At 36.5% G+C, this 19,720-nt stretch overlaps 1 protein-coding gene across 1 annotated transcript in view; it reads right to left on the bottom strand.

Moving 5' to 3' along the window:
* Positions 1-3,214: 3,214 nt before the first annotated feature.
* The window catches only part of LOC132178508 (uncharacterized), a 70,181-nt gene continuing 53,675 nt past the window's right edge, over positions 3,215-19,720 (bottom strand). Inside the window, exons 7-15 of the mRNA XM_059590940.1 lie at positions 14,828-14,890; positions 14,661-14,720; positions 14,322-14,483; positions 14,165-14,238; positions 13,988-14,081; positions 13,724-13,860; positions 13,575-13,655; positions 4,952-5,057; positions 3,215-3,552 (exon numbers count right to left, since the gene is read on the bottom strand). Coding sequence (XP_059446923.1) covers positions 3,481-3,552; positions 4,952-5,057; positions 13,575-13,655; positions 13,724-13,860; positions 13,988-14,081; positions 14,165-14,238; positions 14,322-14,483; positions 14,661-14,720; positions 14,828-14,890 — 849 coding nt within the window. The 3' untranslated portion in view covers positions 3,215-3,480. The remainder of the gene's footprint in view (positions 3,553-4,951; positions 5,058-13,574; positions 13,656-13,723; positions 13,861-13,987; positions 14,082-14,164; positions 14,239-14,321; positions 14,484-14,660; positions 14,721-14,827; positions 14,891-19,720) is intronic.

Genomic DNA, 19,720 nt, shown 5'->3' with positions numbered 1-19,720 from the left:
TGCAAGTTCCCTCGCAGTCTTTGCCAATAAGTTTTTCAGCATCTTTGTCAACGATGATGAATGTTGTTGAATCACTTGTATTTGATACTTCAATTTGTTTTTAGTAAAATTAATTTTTATATATGCATACATATATGTATGTGTGTGTGCATGCACTAAATAACTTTTGTTGTTTTACCTTGGTACTATGAATTTAGGTTCCATTTGACAACGGTCACACCAAAAAGATCAGTTTGTAGGATTAACCTTTGTCTTGCATGTAATACACCCGATATGAGCCACGATTTTGACTCAGAGGGGTCAATTTTTTTGTCTTTTAATTTTTTTTTACAATAAAAAATTAAAGTTGAACAAAATTTGATTAAAAATATTAATGAATAGAACTAATGAAATAAATAAATAATTCAACAAAATTTAATTATTGTTTAAAATAGATAAATGTAACTTACAATTTATTTTGTCAATCCTATCGTGTAAATTTAGAATTTGATTAGAGCTCAATAGAATCATTATTTTTCCCTCAGGAATAGCGATTTCCCTCTCTTTTTTTGAGAAATAATTATTCCTATGTGTAAGGGATTAATTATTTCCAAAGAATAAATATTTCTAGGAATAAACCCTTACCAAACAAAAAAAGACTATTCCATAAGAATAACCATTCTATTTCAGGGGTATATCCCGCAAACCAAATGAGCCTCAAGTCTTATTTTAACTCCAAAAATCATTTAGGGTATAAAATGGGATAATAGCGGTAGCTTATTTTCAAGAAAGAATTATTAAACAAAAGTTTGTTTCGGGTTTCGTGGGTTTTGCCCACCCCTAATCATAACTCCAATGACAATGCAAGAAGGTCTACCATGCTAATTATTTTGAATGCACGCCGCGTGCTGTTGATCTTAAAAAAAAAAAAAAAAAAAATTTTGCACTGGGCGTGCCACGCCCGCGCGTGCTGCCAATCAGTGCTCAATTATTTTTGTCTCCCTCCCCGATCAGGATATATACAGTAGATTTTAACTATTGATAGCATTTTTCATGCCACTTTCTTTGAAGTAATTTTAAAATTTACATTTTAAAAAAAAAAATTATATGGAATCATGTCCTCTTGACGTATCCGGTAAATTGGTATCTATCATGTTCCATTCCAAAGAAGTGTTATACATTTATTTTTCACTTATTTCTTGTTTATTTTTGTGCTAATTTATCATTAAATCATTAAAATTCATATGTGATCTTACAAATTTCATAGCAAATTTGACCATCCCTTACACCGAAATAGACAAAAATAAAAAATAAAAATAAAAATAAGAAAACCATCTCTCACTTAAATTCCTAGATCTAAGATCCCATATTTTTCTTCCCTTTCTTCGTCTCAATAATTAAGTTGCCTCAAAGTCACGGCCGGCAACTCTTGTAATTTAAAGCCTCGTTTGATTTGCAGAATATGCATTCTAATAGGAAAAGAATAAGTATCGCTAGGAATAGAAGAGGTTGGAATGGAATAATTATTCTAATTCCTTAGTTGGTAGCAAACATATTTCGTAATTGGAATTGAACCAAAATTACTAAAAAGCACATATAATTTCTAATTTTCCCAAAACTAAAAAACAAAATAAAAAAGAAAAACCTTGTGGGTGGTCGGCCACCTCATGAACTGGGTGCGACACACAAGGTTTTTTTTTTTTTTATTAAGTTGGAGAGAATAAAAAATAATAATTAATTAATTAATTAAATTTTTTTTGAAAAACTTAGTCATTTCCTTCAGGAATAGCTATTCCTCTCATTTTTTTTTAGAGGAATAGCTATTCTTGTCTGTTAGGGATTAATGATTTCCACATGAATAACTATTTGTAGGAATAGACCCTTACCAAACAAAAGAATGATTATTCCATAGGAATAGCCATTCCATTCCAGTGGTCTATTCCGCAAACCAAATGAGCCTTAAGTCTTATTTTTTAACTCCAAAAATCATTTAGGTATAAATATGGGATAGTAGCTATAGTTTATTTTCAAGAAAGAATTATTAAGGAAAAGCTTGTTTGTGGTTTGTTTCCAACCCTAATTGGATTCAATTGTGGTCTCTCCTACTCGAAAGGAAACGCGCAGCAAAAAGAGAAAGAAAAAAGAATGAAAAAAAGGAAGCGGTGCAAGAGAATATGATGGGTATTAGGGTTTAGTTAAGGATAGGATAAAATTGCGGGGCAGGTCAGGGTGAGTATCCCGTAAATTAGAAAACTTATATTCACAACCCGACTCGACCTGCCAGAATATCTTAAAATATAACACGAATCCACTTTTTTATGAGAAAATTCGGGCAGGACGAGTGAGTCGAGTTTTGCGGGTTTTGCCCACGACTAATCATAACTCCAATGACAATACAAGAAGGTCTAGCACGCTAATTATTTGTCTCCTTCCCGATCACGATATATATTGTAGATTTTAAAATGTCACATTTTTTATTGGTAGCATTTTTCATGCCACTTTCTTTGATGTAATTTTAAAATTTATATTTTTTTTTTGAAAAAAATTGTATGGAATCATGTCCACTTGACGTATGTGATTTTGGCATCTATCATGTTCCATTTCAAGAAGTGTTATACATTTATTTTTTCACTTATTTCTTGTTTATTTTTGTGCTAATTAAATCTTTATAATTCATATGTGATCTTACAAATTTCATAGCAAATTTGACCATCTCTTATACCGAAATAGACAAAAAATAAAAATAAGAAAACCATCTCTCACTTACATTCTTAGATCTAAGATCCCATATTTTTCTTCCCTTTCTTCGTCTCAATAATTAAGTCACCTCGAAGTCACGGCCGGCAACTCTAGTAATTTAAGGCATCGTTTGGTTTGCGGAATACGCATTCCAATAGGAAAATAAATAAGTATTGCTGGGAATACAAGAGGTTGGAATGGAATAATTATTCAAATTATTTAGTTTGTAGCAAACTTATTTCATAATTGGAATTGAACCAAAATTACTAAAAAGTACATATAATTTCTAATTTTTCCAAAACTTAAAAAAAAAAAAAAAAAACTAAATATTTTCTTTTATACATGACTAATATTTTCTTTTTTAAGATCATAAACTCATGAGCCGGTTTCATCGGTAGATAATGATTGTATGAATTTACTGCTCAAATGACTCATCTTTCTAAAAGGGGTCGTTTTATTATTAAAATGACCACTAGTAGAATCGTTTTTGTTAAAACAACCCCATCCCAAAGCATTCCTAACACAAAGGTTTTGTGTAGTGGAATAAGCAACGGAATCTTTGAGTTAAAGCTCAGACCATAAGATTTATTGGATCCATGATCAAGTTATGATTCTGAATCAGCAAAGAATGCAATTCTTTTCTGGTCTGCCATCGTACGCACAACAAATGAAAGCAATATAATGACCTCCAAAAAAGAAAGAACCGACCATAGTTTGTCCAAGCAGGAATATGAAGATTGTGTCTCTCCTTTGCGAACATAATCAACATGCTGAAGGCAAAGTTTGATATGGATTACCAAACACAGCAGCATTGCTAGGACGTGATAATACAACCTACATAAATGGAAAACCACAATATTTAAGAGTGCAGCTCCAAACAATATGCAATAAATAAACTATTATGACAAGTGGGAGAAGTCTCGACTCTCAAACAGCTTCTTTCAGTTAAGGAGATATGGGATTATAAGAGAATATGATTACCAATTGCAAGCATTATCATTATTTAGTTAGGCTGAAATGAATTTTAGAACCTGAAATTTGGCCCAAATTTGGTTTTTGTCTTTGAAATATATAAAGTTCCTAATTTCCACCCTGAAATTTTTTTAACATAGCAATGTCATCCTCCTATTTATATGCCATGCATGTAAATGAGGTTATAATTGTGTCTCATTAAAACCTTTTATGAGTTACGGATTGAGATCCCTTGCAATAACTCTAATCTAAAACCCAAAATCTATCACTTTATCAACGCAGATTAAAAACTGAAACTCTCTCTTTTCAACGTTGGACCCCACCTCCACCACGACCATTGTAGTTCCAGCATCAGCACAACCGTCACCACGACACCGCCATTATACCACCACCACCAAAAGCTTTTCCCTCTCTCTTTTGTACCATGACCATTAATTGTAGCTTCACCGTCACCGCCATATCACCATCATTAGTCTACCACAATCACCATCACCACCACCAAAAGCTCTATCTCTCTAGCAATGACGATGGAGCTACGGTGGTCATGGTGAAGGTAAGAGTCAGCGGCTAGAATAAAAGGGTTTTATTTTTAATCTGCACTGATCATGATGTGACAAATTTTGGGCCTTTCATTTTAAATGAACGGCCCAAATTAGAGCGATTGCACGCACGAGACCTCAATCCATGAGTTACATGTACACTTTAATTCATGGATGATGGATGGCAGGATGACAGGATGACATTGCTATATTTAATTTTCCAAGGACAAAATTAAAACTTTTTCAATATGAAGGACAAAAAAAAAAAAAAAAAACTGAATCTAATCCAAATTTCAAGAACCAAAAATCAACATTTTACATTAAATTGTTTCTAATCAAGATTTCTATAAACACTCGTTTCTATACTTGCAAAAACTATTCATTTCTATACTTGCAAAAACTATGTAAAATATACCCTTCTCTTTGTTATAAACACTATGCATAATATACCCTTCTCTTTGTTATCTCCATGATCTGAAGCAAAACAATGATCTTATATCTGGGAATATTTTGCTTATTCCTTTCATATATACTGCATCTAGTTTCACCGAGCAAAATCAAAATTTGAATTATAAAGTATGATTTCATCTCCCATGGAAACAAACCCATAGTGGTTCTTAGTATTTTACACAAGTTGATGTTCTTTACAGATTATTCAATATATACTTTCTCAAGTATTTAACAAGGGACATGGACAAATATCAGTTGTTCATTAAGTATACCTGATAATTTCCAAGTGTATGCGTCTTAAAACCAGCCGCACAATAATCAAAGTAATATTCCCATGTCCGAATGAATTTTTCACTAAACCCGAGAGTGAGGATTTTGCTGAAAACACAAAAATTAATGCCACAATATCAAAATACAAAACTTGTTTATAGTCTTCATGTAATATCATTGAAAATAATAATAGATTTCCAGCATAATGGCTTAAAGAACAACATGAAATAAAATAAATATGCCAACTTGCTACACTTAAACCAGAGTCCAATGACAATCTTATCCCTTTCATCATTTTTAGCCTCCAATGCAGCAAACATGTGATCTTCCTAGTAATGGAAGTTAAAATGTGAAAATATATGTTCCAAAAACTCTTTTCTTTTGGTCGGACATGAATAGCAAGGTCCAAAAACTCAAAACTACAAGGACTTCAGATGCTAGAACAATTTTCTTTTTCTACAGAGTTTAGACCACTTACCTCTGCTTCTCAAGAAAATTCTTTTTCCAGTATCTAGGTGTTTGGTAGTAATGAATCCCTATGTTCTCTAGGTCCTCCACACTGCAGTTACCAAATTTCTGTTAATTATGCAGAGAAATAAATATTAAACAACAAATAACTCTACAAAATAAACTTGTACCAGAGTCTGGATGCAGCAGCCATGGCTGATGTTACTCTACATAATGAAGGCATCCACCAGAAAATATATATTCCTTTACGAAATCTGAACTTTGCCTGTACTCATCATAACATTCATCTTGTTAGGAAATTAATCCTATTTCCAAGACCCGTGAGATGCGAAAAATAAGAAGAATGTGGAATAACAAAGATAAGCAATCACACACGACACAAAGTTTTAAGTGGTTTGGCTTAATAAGCCTACATCCACTGGCGGAGATGACCCGGAGAAAATCCACTATCAAAAGATGGAGTACAGAAATAGTAGAGAGAAAATCACTCAGATTCCAAAACTCCAATACACTCAAATCTCACTATCACACAAGAAAGATTATTCCCAAAATAAAATACAAAAGACAGAGGTATAAACTCTTCTTTTGCTGGAACAAATGGCGGCTGATCTCTATTTTCTTCTCTCACTCTGCAGCACCTTTTCTTCTAATCACTTGTTTTTGGCTCCCCCTAAAACCACCAAGAAGAAATCACCCAAGCAGCTCCTCCTCAAGCTGTGCGGCTTGCTGCCCTTGTACTCCTACCTTTTGATTTTTCTCTCATGCGGCACACTCACCCTTGCACAACAAACCACCTTCTTTTGGTGCTTCACTGATTCACGTTTTGGGCACACACTCAAAGGCTCATGCTACAAGCCTTTTATAAGGCACTAAAGTCGGTGAAACAATCACATTCCAACTTGGAGAAATAAACCCAATAAGTGTCTGGCAAGGAATTCTTCTCCTACTCCAAGTAGGATACGTAAGACCAAAGAAAGTAAGAGGAAAAAGCAGCGGGGCCCACTCTATATCCGATTTTGATCATCCCAAAATCGATAACCGAAGGCCTCATCTCCATATCTAATGAAGAAACACTTTCTAGATTTAGCATCTACCTTACTCCGAGTATCAAACTCAACATGGACATACGAAGTACAACAAAAAACTTTTAAATGTGAAAGATTTACCTCTTTTCCACTCCAGACTACTTCCGGAAGTCTATGGCTCAAGGGAAGGGAAGACCCCCTATTTATCAGGTATGTAGCAGTGCTCACTGCATCAGCCCAGAAAGTCTTTGGTAACTCATCATGCAACCTCATACTCCTAGCACACTCATTGAGAGTCCTGTTAATGCACTCAGCCACGCCATTCTACTTCGGCATTCCCAGGATAGCTTTCTCCATCTTAATCCTATTCACTGTACAAAAGTGTTTAAACCTTCCATCTTCATATTCTCCTCTATTGTCTGATCTCAAACACTTGAGCTTTAAGCCCGTTTCAGTCTCAACCATGGACTTCCATTTCTTAAAAGTCTCAAATACATTAGATTTACTTTTCAAGAAATAAACTCATACCTTCTTGCTTGAGTCATCAATAAATGAGATGTAATACCGTGAGCCTCCAAGAGATGTCATTGGTGCGGAACCCCACAAATCTGTGTGTACCAGCTCTAGCTTTCCAAGCTTAGGTGTTTTGCCAACTTCCCTGAAACTCACATTCTTCTACTTTCCTAGGATGCAGCCTTCATACAAATCAGACTTAACTGACTTTAACTCCGATAGTTTCCCATTTGACAGAAGTACCTTCATCCCTTTCTCGTTTATGTGCCCAAGCCTTAGGTGTCATAGTTTTGAATCAGCATCATATCAGCAACAGCAACTGTATCCTTGCTGTTCGTGGTCATATAAAGAGTACTAGTCTTATGACCACGAGCCAAAATCTTAGTTCCCTTGCTGACCTTCCACTTTCCACAGTGGAAATGAATTGAATGCCCTTCCTCATCAAGCTGTCCCACTGAAATAAGATTCTTTTTCAGCTTTAGAACATGCCTGACCTTCTGTAGCTTCCATACCGAGTCACTGTAAACTCTAATGCGAACATCGCCTAGACCCACAACATCCAGCACCGTTCCGTCAGCCAAATACACCTTTCCAAAATCTCCACCAACATAGTTCTGAAGAATTTCACGGATCGCCGTCGTATGAAAAGATACTCCTGAGTCTAAGACCCAAGAATCAAGAGGACTGTCAATAGAGAGAAGTAGGGCATCGTATACTTCTTCTGTCACTACGTTTACATAATCATTCTCAGTCTCCTTCCACAGTTCCCTACAATTCTTCTAGTAGTGGCTAGTCTTGCCATAGTTCCAACACTCAGGTTGTTGTCCGAATCTGGATTTGCCTCTCCATTTTCTAAAATTTGATCTTCCTTGACTAGAGTTTCTGTCTTGTCCTCTGCCCCGAGTCTCGAGGTTTAAAGCAGCATCAGAACAAGAGGCTTCTGCGAACCTCTTCACTAAGAATCAAATCCCTGACGTCTTCATAGCTCAGTTTACTCGTTCCTACAGAGTTACTCACAGCCATCCTCACGGCTTCCCAGCTATTTGGCAAAGACGCCAAGACGATCAACGCGCGAACCTCATCATCAAAATCAATTTCCACTGAGGATAATTGATTTGTGATAGTGTTGAACTCATTGAGATGTTGTGCCACCAAAGTCCCTTCCACCATCTTTAGGTTGAACAACTTCTTCATCAAATGCACCTTGTTGTTAGTCGACGGTTTTTCATACATACTTGATGAAGCTGCCATTCGACCTGCTGTGGTCTTCTCCTTTACAACGTTGTGTGCAGCTGATTTTGACAATGATAACCTGATAACTGCCAGGGCTTTACGATCAAGAAGAGCCAACTCGCTATCATACATGTCGTTGGGTTGTTCTCCCAAAAGAGGTTGATAAAGGTCATTCCCATAAAAAATATCTTCAATCTGCACCTTCCAGTACCCAAAATCTATGCCGTTGAATTTTTTAATTCCTATTTTTCCTTTTTCTACTGTCATCGCTCTCACTCAAACCAAAAACTTTGATACCAGTTGTTAGGAAATTAATCATATTTCCCAAGACCCGTGAGATGCGAAAAATAAGAAGAACGCGGAATAACAAAGATAAGCAATCACACACGACACAAAGATTTAAGTAATTCAGCTTAACAAGCCTACATCCACTGGCGGAGATGACCTGGAGAAAATCCACTATCAAAAGATGGAGTACAAAAATAGTAGAGAAAAAATCATTCAGATCCCAAAACCCCAATACACCAAAATCTCACTATCACATAAGAGAGATTATTCCCAAAATAGAATACAAAAGATATATATACAAACTCTTCTTTTACTGGAACAAATGGCGGCTGATCTCTATTTTCTTCTCACTCTGCAGCACCTTTTCTTCTAATTACTTGTTTTTGGCTCTCCCAAAAACCACCAAGAAGAAAACACCCAAGCAGCTCCTGTGCAACTTGCTGCCCTTGTACTCCCACCTTTTGATTTTTCTCTCATGCGGCACACTCACCCTTGCACAACAAACCACCTTCTTTTGGTGCTTCACTTATTCACGTTTTGGGCACACACTCAAAGGCTCATGCTACAAGCCTTTTATAAGGCATTAAAGTTGGCGAAACAATCACATTCCAACTTGGAGAAAAAAACCCAACAAGTGTCTGGCAAGGAATTCTTTTCCTACTCCAAGTAGGATACGTAAGACCAAAGAAAGTAAGAGGAAAAAGCAGCGGGGCCCACTCTAAATTCAAGTCACACTCAACACATCTGGTATTGATATGAACTAAAACAAGATCAACCACCTATAATGGTTTCAATGTATTTAAATTAAACTCGTAAAAGACATATAGAGACCAACAAGGCATTTTGTAATCATGAAAATATAATCAAACAGGGGAACGAGAGAGGACACAAGCTCTTTTGTTTCCATCCTATCATTACCTGCAGAACAAGAAGCCCATCTTCTGCTAATACCGATTCACAGCAAGCAAAAAATGCTTCCATGAATTCATGGACTACAGCTTCTAGCATCTCACTGAAAAAATGCTATCCAAGATCATGTTCTTTGCTGAGGAAGTTATGTCAGATATGAATTCAGTGTCAAAGGAACTTACCAAGATATGATTCTGTCATATTTGCGGGTATTAGGCAATTGGCGGTAGTCGCAAAGAAGAAATTTAATAAGGTCCTGGTAATAGAGTTGATTAAAATTAAATTCAAAGTGACTTGTGAAGAAAAGTGTATGACAAGAGATGCCAGATTCAATCAGATATTCTCATGACAAGAGAAGAACCAGAGAGTCAAACTCTCATTATCTAGGAACCCTGCATAATAGAAAACATATGGCTTAAAACATGTCAAACTCTCATTCTCTAATTTCAACATGTCAATACCTGAAGGCCAGCTTCTTTCACATTCATTTCCGCAAATTTCAATTGCTCCTCAGACAGAGTGATGCCAGTGTACTTGCATCCAGTTCGTTTGACAACTTCAATAGCTAAGCTTCCCCAACCACACCCAATCTCAAGAACTTCATGATGTTTATCTATGCTTGCCTGAATTGATCGAAGAGAAATGAATTGGACCACTCTTACATTACACCAAGAACATTTTCAAATTTTGATGACTCCAATTGAACGAGTCGTACCTTTTCAATCAGAAGAGAGATCTTTCTCAGTTGTGCAACCTTTAAGTCTTCATCTTCCTTCTATGAAATGTTTTAACACATAAATAAATATAAGTTAAAGAAATGGAATACGTGGAAGAAAATTATGCTTGCTTGATCATAAATCATCGAATGGTTTTGATCCTGACCTTGAATACAGCACAGGAGTATGTCATTGTTTCATCCAAGAACAGAGCGAAAAGGTCATTGCTACTCTAGCAACATAACGAAGAGAACTCAAAAGCTTCTGCCTGTTAGAAGAGGAAACTAAAATCCAGCAAAAAAGAAAACACCCAGTCTCAAACTGAACACATTTTAACTCATTTAACACAATCACCCTTTACAAAATCATGGGGTAGGCAGGCTACTGACTATAAGGGAAACTAAAGAGGGTAGAATCTCTTGTACGATTAATGTTATAAATGCTAACTGATAAAGAGAAAACCCTAATTTACATCTTCCTGTGAACTAAAATTGATAAAAGTTTCTAAAAAATGCTTACTCCCAATAACCTATATGAACTTTTTACAATGCAGGAAAAGCTTGAAATAATAAAGCCGAAAGACCACCATTTAAGAACTTTTTAAGATAATTCCTGACTAACTCAAGCTAGATTTCTCTTTTCTTTCTTTTGTGAATCCTCCCTTATTTTCTAATATTCTAAGTTGAACCAAACTGCCTTCTCACCCATGCTTTCATGAAAGCATATATCTGTGCATATATATTTTACATACTTCAAAACTATTCATGCGAAAAACACATGTTCACAACACATCATATGGGTAAGTTGATCCAAAAGCACATGTTCACACAGTTATATTTGACATCTACGACTATGGTAGAGACAAGAGTAAGGGCCCAAATTACACTTGGCAGATTAAAACTACTGGCGCATTTGTATTATACAATGGGGCAAAGGACTATGAATGTATGTACTATGATATCCAATGGTAGGCAAGGCAACAATCTGGCCTGCATGAAAAACGTACTACTCAACATTCAAGCTATGGGTTCGTTTGTTAATGCTTTTTAGCATTTTGGCAAAAAGGAAAAATAATTAACAAACAACTTAACACAGAAAACGCTAGCTTAAAACTACTATGTATCACGTACATTTGTGTCACCTACTTTGCCTATTTTCAAATATATATATATATATTGTGTGGAGTCTCAATTTGAAAATCATTCAGATATCTCTTATGAAGGGGCTCTTTATTATTGTTATTATTTTTGGTTTAATTGTTTCAAAATTTCAATATGTTACTAGGGAGAATGGTGATACTTGTTGTAGATTTGATGTTCATGACATATATGGATTGATATCTTGTGCAAAAACCTAAAATTGTGCAAATATATGGTTTCATTCTTTAGGATTACTCCTTCCATCCAATTCTTTAAATTCTTAAAGGGTGAAAGAGGTTACATTTCTTGATATTTAGAAAGCAAGAATCTGACAAATATTATAGTTTGCATCCTTCAATACCCATGAAATTAAATTGTAACACGAGTAACCATTCTTTTGGTAAGCATTAATAAAATAATTCTTTAGCTTTTGGCTAGCTCTTGGAATGTGAAGCATGCATGACAATAGTGAAATATAAAAGACAGAAGAGAGCTTGTTAAATGGGTATTTTCATGAGTTTTGTTACATGTTTAGGGAAATACTAAATATAAAAAGCCTATTATGAATATTTTTAGAGTATGTTTGAAATTGCGTTTGAGAAATAGATTTTTTTAAATAAAAAAACGTTTTTTAGCAAAAACTTCATATTTAAGTTTTTATCAAAAGTGTATTTTGACCATTTTTAAAGAAAAAACAATAAAAAAGTGCTTTTAAAATTTTTTACCAAACAGACCACTAGATTAGCTTTTGTTTGGAACAACTTTTAAAGTACTAAAAGTACTTTTTAAACTATCTAATGCAATCCAAACTGACCCTTAATCAGCATCCCACAACACGTCAGATGCAATATATATAACTACTTGATTAAGGGACCTATTGATGGATTTCTATTTTAATTAATAACTTAAAAATTACATATCTACTATAATATGCAGCCTATATATATATATATATATATATATATATATATATATATATATATATATCACCCAAAAAAACCCTTAACCAATCTGCATATTATAGTAGATATGTAATTTTTAAGTTATTAATTAAAATAGAAATCCATCAATAGGTCCCTTAATCAAGTAGTTTTCTCTACAATTGCGCAAATGTACAGAAAACTACACGATTATCTCATTGCCACTTTTATCCGATTGAACAGGAAAAGAAAACGAGTTGGATTATTCGTGGAGTCATATTATTCATCATTTTGTTACAAACTTCAGAAGAAGCCATAGTTCATCATTTTATACTTAGAAAATTATAATATATCAAGTAAAAATCAATGAGCCATATATAGCATCAGTTCAATCTCTGCTCCGCCAGGAAGAGGGTGAACTCCTGCCACTAAAATCCCCAAGGCAAACTTTGATATGGATTTCCAAATGCAGCAACATTGCCAGGACGTGTGAAGATCTGTTTCATTAGCATATAATATGGGGAGCATTGCAAAAATGGGTGGGAGAATGCAACAATGGATGTGAAGGTCCTCTTATCAGTCTACTTCTAGATTATTAATTGGGATGCTTTGCCTGGTAATTTCACCAAAGCTGCTCTTCCCTTTTATCTTCTTTATTAGGTTTTATTTTTGTGTTGGAGAATTCATGTGTCAAAATATGGTATTTGGGTTGTAATGTTTATGTTACGGATTAAGTCACAGTAAAAGTTGTCCAAGACATGAATAATTAATTCAAATTTATGAATGTTGTCTACCAAAGACCTAGTTCAAGTAAAACAACCAAAACCCTAAAACTTATTCGAACAAAACTAGGCCAGATTGTTTGAAACCCTAGTCCGCTTAGCTTAAAAACTTCAGTTTTCTCCCACTTATATAAGCCTCACAAGCCACAACTTTCAAAAGTAAGAGAAGCAATTTTTCATTATTCTTGTAGAGGTTTCTTAGCACCCTTGATTCTAAATAGTTTCAATACTTGTCATTTTTTCATGATCATCCAAACCACAAAAAAGTCTACAGCCACTAGAGTTCTGGCCAGGTTGAAGCGGACGAGGTTTGTCTGTTAAGGTGATCCGTCTAAAGAATGCCTGAGGCTCTTGGGCCACTGCAGTGGGAGGTGAATGGGTTGTTTGCCGGAGTTCTTTATCGAGTATTGGTAGTTACAAAAGGTCTTGTAAGTCTGATCAAACTATAACACAAAATCTTCTATAGTGGATATCTTTGGAATTGGCTGTCCCTCGAAATGGTTTTATTTTTAAAGAATATTTCAAAATGTTATCATTTCATTTCAAAAAAAAAATATATATATATATATATATATTGTTATATTGTTTTGAGATGAAGCCTGGGGAATGAAGTGCATGATCATTTTTCATACCTCTGGTTCTCCATAAAATTTTTTCTCCAAGATCTCAGTGTTTGGTAGTAATGATTCCCTATGTTCTCCACGTGCTCCACACTGCAATTACAGAGTTTCTATTAATTTTAGAGAGAAATAAATAGTAACACCAAGCAATAAACCTATACCTGAGCCTGGATGCAGCAGCCATGGCTGATATTATCCTGCTTAATGAAGGCACACAACAACCAGGAAAAATATATTCCTTTATGAAATTTGAACTTTTCCTGTACTGTTCATAACGTACATCTGGTAGCGATGAGAACTAACAAGAGATCAACCAGCTTTAATTGTTAGCAACTTATTCAAATTAAACCCACAAAAGAGTGACAAAGAGCAGGGCATTTTGCAACCAAGACATTATAATCAAACAAGAAATGAGACAGAACCACCTGCAGAACAACAACCCCGTCTTCTCCTAAGACTGATTCACAGCAACCGAAAAACTCTTCCATAAATTCATGGCCGACATGTTCTATCATCTCACTGAAAAATTATATCAATTGAAGATCATGGTATTGCTGGAATCATTATTGCCAAATGAAAGATTTTCCTGCAAAGAAACTCACCAGGATATAATTCTGTCATATTTGTAGGTATCAGGCAATTGGCGGTAGTCGCAAAGAAGAAATCTAATGTTGTCCTGAAAGCAGAGTTGATTAAGAATATTTCTTGTATTCAATACCCATAATATATGCTTTTAAAGCAAAAAATTCATGAAAATACCTGAAGGCCAGCATCTTTTACTTTCTTTTCTGCAAATTTCAATTGCTCTTCTGACAGAGTGATGCCAGTGTATTTGCATCCAGTTTGTTTGACAACTTGAATAGCAAATATTCCCCAACCACACCCAATTTCAAGAACTTCATGCTTCTCATCAATTCTTGCCTGTGTTAAATGAAAGTGCAAGTAAAGAATAATAAATAGCTTACAGCTACCAGAAGTTTTAGAATTCGTCATAATCTAACTGTATAAGTTTAAGCCCACGTACGAGGAAGAGTGTTCAAGTATTTAAAGTTTTAGTTTTTGAGATAACAGATGATTTAAGAAATAATAAAGACGCACCTTTTCTATCAAAAGTGCGATTTTTCTCAGCTGTGCAACATTCAAGTCTTCATCTTCCTTCTGAAAAGTGTTTTAATACACAGATAAATTTATTAAAGCTAAAGATTTGATGTTTAGAAGTTGATGCATTGTCTAAAAGTGAATCATCAAAAGGTTGTGAACCTGACCTTAAATGCAGCACAGGAGTATTGCATTGATTCCCCCAAGAACAGAGCAAAAAGCTCATTGCTCTAGAAACACACAAAGATGATTTATAAGCTTCTCCTTGTTTTATACTGAATCAGTAATCAATACAATAAGTCCTAATTGGTAAAGCGAACCCCAATTGACATCTTTTTTATGGACTTCAATTAATAAAGATTCTAACAAATAACTTTCTGGGTAAGTCATTTAGAAATGCTCCACACTCTCCCAATATTTCCCGTACTTCGAAGTGCATATTCTCTGACGTGACACTAAAAATCACAACTAGATCATAAATTCAATAATGATCTATCCAAAGAGTGTAACAGTGATCTAACGTTTTCCCGTAAATTCAAACTGTTCTTATTTCGGGGATCAAAGTTCAAATTGACTTCAAGTGATACGTTCAGACTGTTGGTAACGTGTGCCTTGAACCTAGGGGGTGGGACCCAACCGGTTTTGCTGTGTTTTACAAGGTTTGGAATTCCCTTTCATAGTTGGAGTTGGAGTTTTTTGTCCTACACGATAGTGGGTTCCTTGTTGAACTTTTAGTATGAAAAAGCACCGACTATGTGCATCTATATAAAGGCAAGTGTTGTGCAACAATAGTAAGAGCAAATCAAAGTAAAATTGCTTTGTGTTTTGGTGTGCCAACAATAGAGAGAAAAAGAGAGAGCAAGAAAGAGAGTGTTTTTCCCGTTTTTTGTTATTATTCTCCTTTGGGTAAAGTGAGAATTGAGTGTATTTGGGGCTTTGAGTTTTAGTGGTTTTTTCGCTCTGTTACTCTCTTGTACTCATCTTTTGATAGTGAATTTTCTTCGGGTCGTCTTCGCCGGTGGATGTAAGCTTGTTAAGCCGAACCATTTAAACATTTGTGTCGTGTGTGATTGTTTATCTTTGTTATTCTGCATCCTTCTTATTTTTCTCATCTCACGGGTCTTGGGAAATAAGATTAATTTCGTAATAACTAGTATCAAAGCTTTTGGTTCAAGTGGGAGCGATGGCAGGTGAAAAAGGAAAGATGGGAATTGAGAAATTCGACGGCAAAGATTTTGGGTATTGGAAGGTACAAATTGAAGATATTCTTTATGGGAAGGATCTTCATCAACCTCTTTTGGAAGAACAACCCGACAACATGTATGATAGCGAGTGGGCTCTGCTTGATCGTAAAGCCCTAACAGTTATTAGGTTATCACTGTCAAAATCAGTTGCACACAACTTTATAAAGGAGAAGACCACAGCAGGTCTAATGGCAGCTTTGTCAAGCATATATGAGAAGCCGTCGGCTAACAACAAGGTGCATTTGATGAAGAAATTGTTCAACCTAAAGATGGCGGATGGGGCTTCGGTGGCACATCATCTCAATGAGTCCAACATTATCACAAATCAATTATCCTTGGTGGAAATTAATTTTGATGATGAGGTTCACGCGTTGATTATCTTTGCATCTTTGCCAAATAGCTGGGAACCAGTGAGGATGGCTGTGAGTAACTCTGTAGGAAAGAGTAAACTAAGCTATGAAGATGTCAGGGATTTGGTTCTTAGTAAGGAGGTCCGCAAGAAGGATGCTGATGAAACCTCTGGTTCTGGTGCAACCCTAAACCGTGAAGCAAGGGGCAGAGGTCAAGAGAGAAACTCTGTGAGGGGGCAGATCTAAGTCTAGGAAGGGTAAGAGCAAATCCAGGTTTGGACGACAACCTAAGTGTTGGATCTGTGGCAAGACAAGCCACTTCAAGAAGAACTGCAGAGAGCTGAAAAAGAAGACCGAAAAGGACGCCGCAATTGTTGTGGTAACAGAAGAAGTGCACGATGCCCTACTTCTATCTGTTGACAGTCCTCTTGATTCTTGGGTCTCGGACTCAGGGGCTTCTTTTCACACCACACCGATCCGTGAAGTTCTAAAAAATTATGTGGCAGGAGATTTCGGGAAGGTGTACTTGGCTGATGGAACGACGCTAGATGTTGTCGGTATAGGCAATGTTCTCATTAGAGTCCACAGTGACTCGGTATGGAAGCTGCAAAATGTCAGGCATATCCCAGAGCTGAAAAAGAACCTGATTTCAATAGGACGGCTTGATGGTGAAGGACATTCAATTCACTTCCATGGTGGAAAGTGAAAGTTCAGCAAGGGAGCCAGGATTTCGGCTCGTGGTCATAAGACGGGTACTCTCTATATGACGATGAACAGCAGGGATACAATTGCTGTTGCAGATACGGGTGCTGACTCAAAATTATGGCACCTAAGGCTTGGGCACACGAGCGAGAAAGGGATGAAGGTACTTCTGTCAAAGGGGAAACTACTGGAGTTGAAGTCAGTTGAGTCTAATTTGTGTGAAGGCTGCATCCTAGGAAAGCAGAAGAAGGTGAGTTTTGCAAAAGTTGGCAGAACACCGAAGCCAGGAAAGCTGGAGTTGGTACACACAAATTTGTGGGGTCCCGCACCAGTGGCATCTCTTGGAGTTTCGCGGTATTACATCACATTTATTAATGACTCAAGCAGGAAGGTATGGGTTTACTTCTTAAAGCTTAAATCTAATGCATTTGAGGTTTTTAAGATGTGGAAAGTCATGGTAGAGACAGAAACTAGTTTGAAAGTGAAGTGTTTAAGATCAGACAATGGGGGAAAATATGAAGATGAGGGTTTCAAACAGTTTTGTGCAGTGAATAAGATTAGAATGAAAAAGACTATCCCGGGGACACCACAGCAGAATGGTGTGGCTGAGCGCATGAACAGGACCCTCAATGAACATGCAAGAAGTATGAGGTTGCATGCTGGACTACCGAAAACATTCTGGGTTGATGCAGTAAGCACTACTGTTTACTTGATAAACAGAGGACCATCAGTTCCTTTCGGCCATAGACTACCTGAAGAAGTCTAGAGTGGAAAGGAGGTAAATTTTTCTCACTTGAGAGTTTTTGGTTGTGTTTTGTATATCTATATTGAATCTGATGCTCGTAGCAAGCTAGATGCTAAGACTAGAAAATGTTATTTCATTGGCTATGGGGATGAGGCATTCGGGTATAGGTTTTGGGATGATCAAAACCGGAAGATTATCAGAAGTAGAAATGTTACTTTTAATGAGATGGTTGTATATAAGAATAATTCAAGTGCAGAACTAGTAAGTACAAAGTCGGAGGCTGAGAAGCATGAATTTATCAACTTAGATGGAATTTCTAAAGGAGCAGCTTAGAGAAGGAATTCAGAAGTGGATAAGGATTCAAAAACTGAAGATGGTCTAGAAGTTGAAGAAACAGTAGATCAAGAGACTGAACAGGGTACATCGACAGTGGCTATTTGTAGATCTACTAGAACCATTAGATCTCCACAGCGTTTTTCACCCTCCCTGTTTCATATTTTGTTGACGGATGGCGGTGAGCTTGAGACGTTTGTTGAAACCTTGGAGGTTAAAGATTTAATCGAGTGGGAGTTAGCCATGAAGGATGAGATGGACTCATTATTGACTAACCAGACCTAGGAGCTGACTGAGTTGCCAGCAGGTAAAAAGGCTTTGCACAACAAATGGGTGTTTAGAATAAAGCGTGAACATGATCGTAGCAAACGCTACAAGGCAAGATTGGTAGTCAAGGGATTCCAGCAGAAAGAAGGAATTGACTACACAGACATATTCTCTCCGGTGGTGAAGATGACAACCATCAGAATTGTGATGAGCATTGTGGCGGCGGAGGACTTACATCTAGAGCAGCTAGATGCGAAGACGGCGTTCCTTCATGGTGAGTTGGAGGAAGAAATTTATATGTAGCAACTATAGGGATTCACAGTGCAGGGGAAGGAGAGTTTAGTGTGCAAATTGAGAAAAAGCTTGTATGGCCTGAAACAAGCTCCAAAACAATGGTACAAGAAGTTTGACAACTTCATGTGTAGTACTGGATTCACAAGGTGCAATGCAGATCATTACTGCTATGTCAAGACTTTTAAGAACTCTTACATTATTCTACTCCTGTACGTAGATGATATGCTCATTGCAGGGGCCAGTAAAGAAGACATCAACAAGTTGAAGAACTAGCTGTCAAAGCAGTTTGCAATGAAGGATTTGGGTGCTGCTAAACAAATCCTTGGGATGAGAATCCTCAGGGACAAGGCCAATAGTACACTGAAGATTTCACAGACAGAGTATGTGAATAAGATTCTCAGCAGATTTAGGATGGATGAAGCTAAGTCAGTGAGCACACCCTTGGGGAGTCATTTCAGACTAACCAAGGATCAGTCACCGAAAACGGATCAAGAGAAAGCATACATGAGCAAGGTACCTTATGCCTCAGCTATCAGAAGTCTGATGTATGCAATGGTCTGTACTAGATCAGATATTGCACATGCAGTGGGAGTTGTGAGCAGGCACATGAGTAATCCAGGGAAGCAGCATTGGGAGGCAATCAAGTGGATTTTATGATATCTGTGAGGAACTTCAGATATGTCCCTTTGCTTCACAGGTGCAGAATTGCAGCTGCAAGGCTACGTGGATGCTAATCTAGAAGGTGATGTTGATAGCAGGAAAAGTACTACATGGTTTGTATATACTCTAGAAGGTACTGCTATGTGTTGGACCTCAAGGTTACAGAAAATTGTAGCCTTTTCAACTATAGAGGCGAAGTATGTGGCTGTGACAGAAGCTGGAAAGGAGATGGTTTGGCTACAAGGTTTTTTGGATGAGTTGGGAAAGAAGAATGAGAAGGGCGTTCTACACAATGATAGTCAGAGTGCCATTTTTCTTGCAAAGAACCTGGCGTATCATTTAAGAACAAAGCATATACAGTTGAGGTATGACTTCATTCGATCTCTTCTTGAAAGTGAATAATTGCTACTTGAGAAGATTCGTGGAACTGAGAATCCGGCAGACATGCTGACAAAAGGAGTGACT

The sequence above is a fragment of the Corylus avellana genome, chromosome ca4 (assembly GCF_901000735.1).
Source record: "Corylus avellana chromosome ca4, CavTom2PMs-1.0".
NCBI classification, from domain to species: Eukaryota; Viridiplantae; Streptophyta; class Magnoliopsida; order Fagales; family Betulaceae; genus Corylus; species Corylus avellana.
This window is presented reverse-complemented; position numbering and strand designations above follow the sequence as displayed.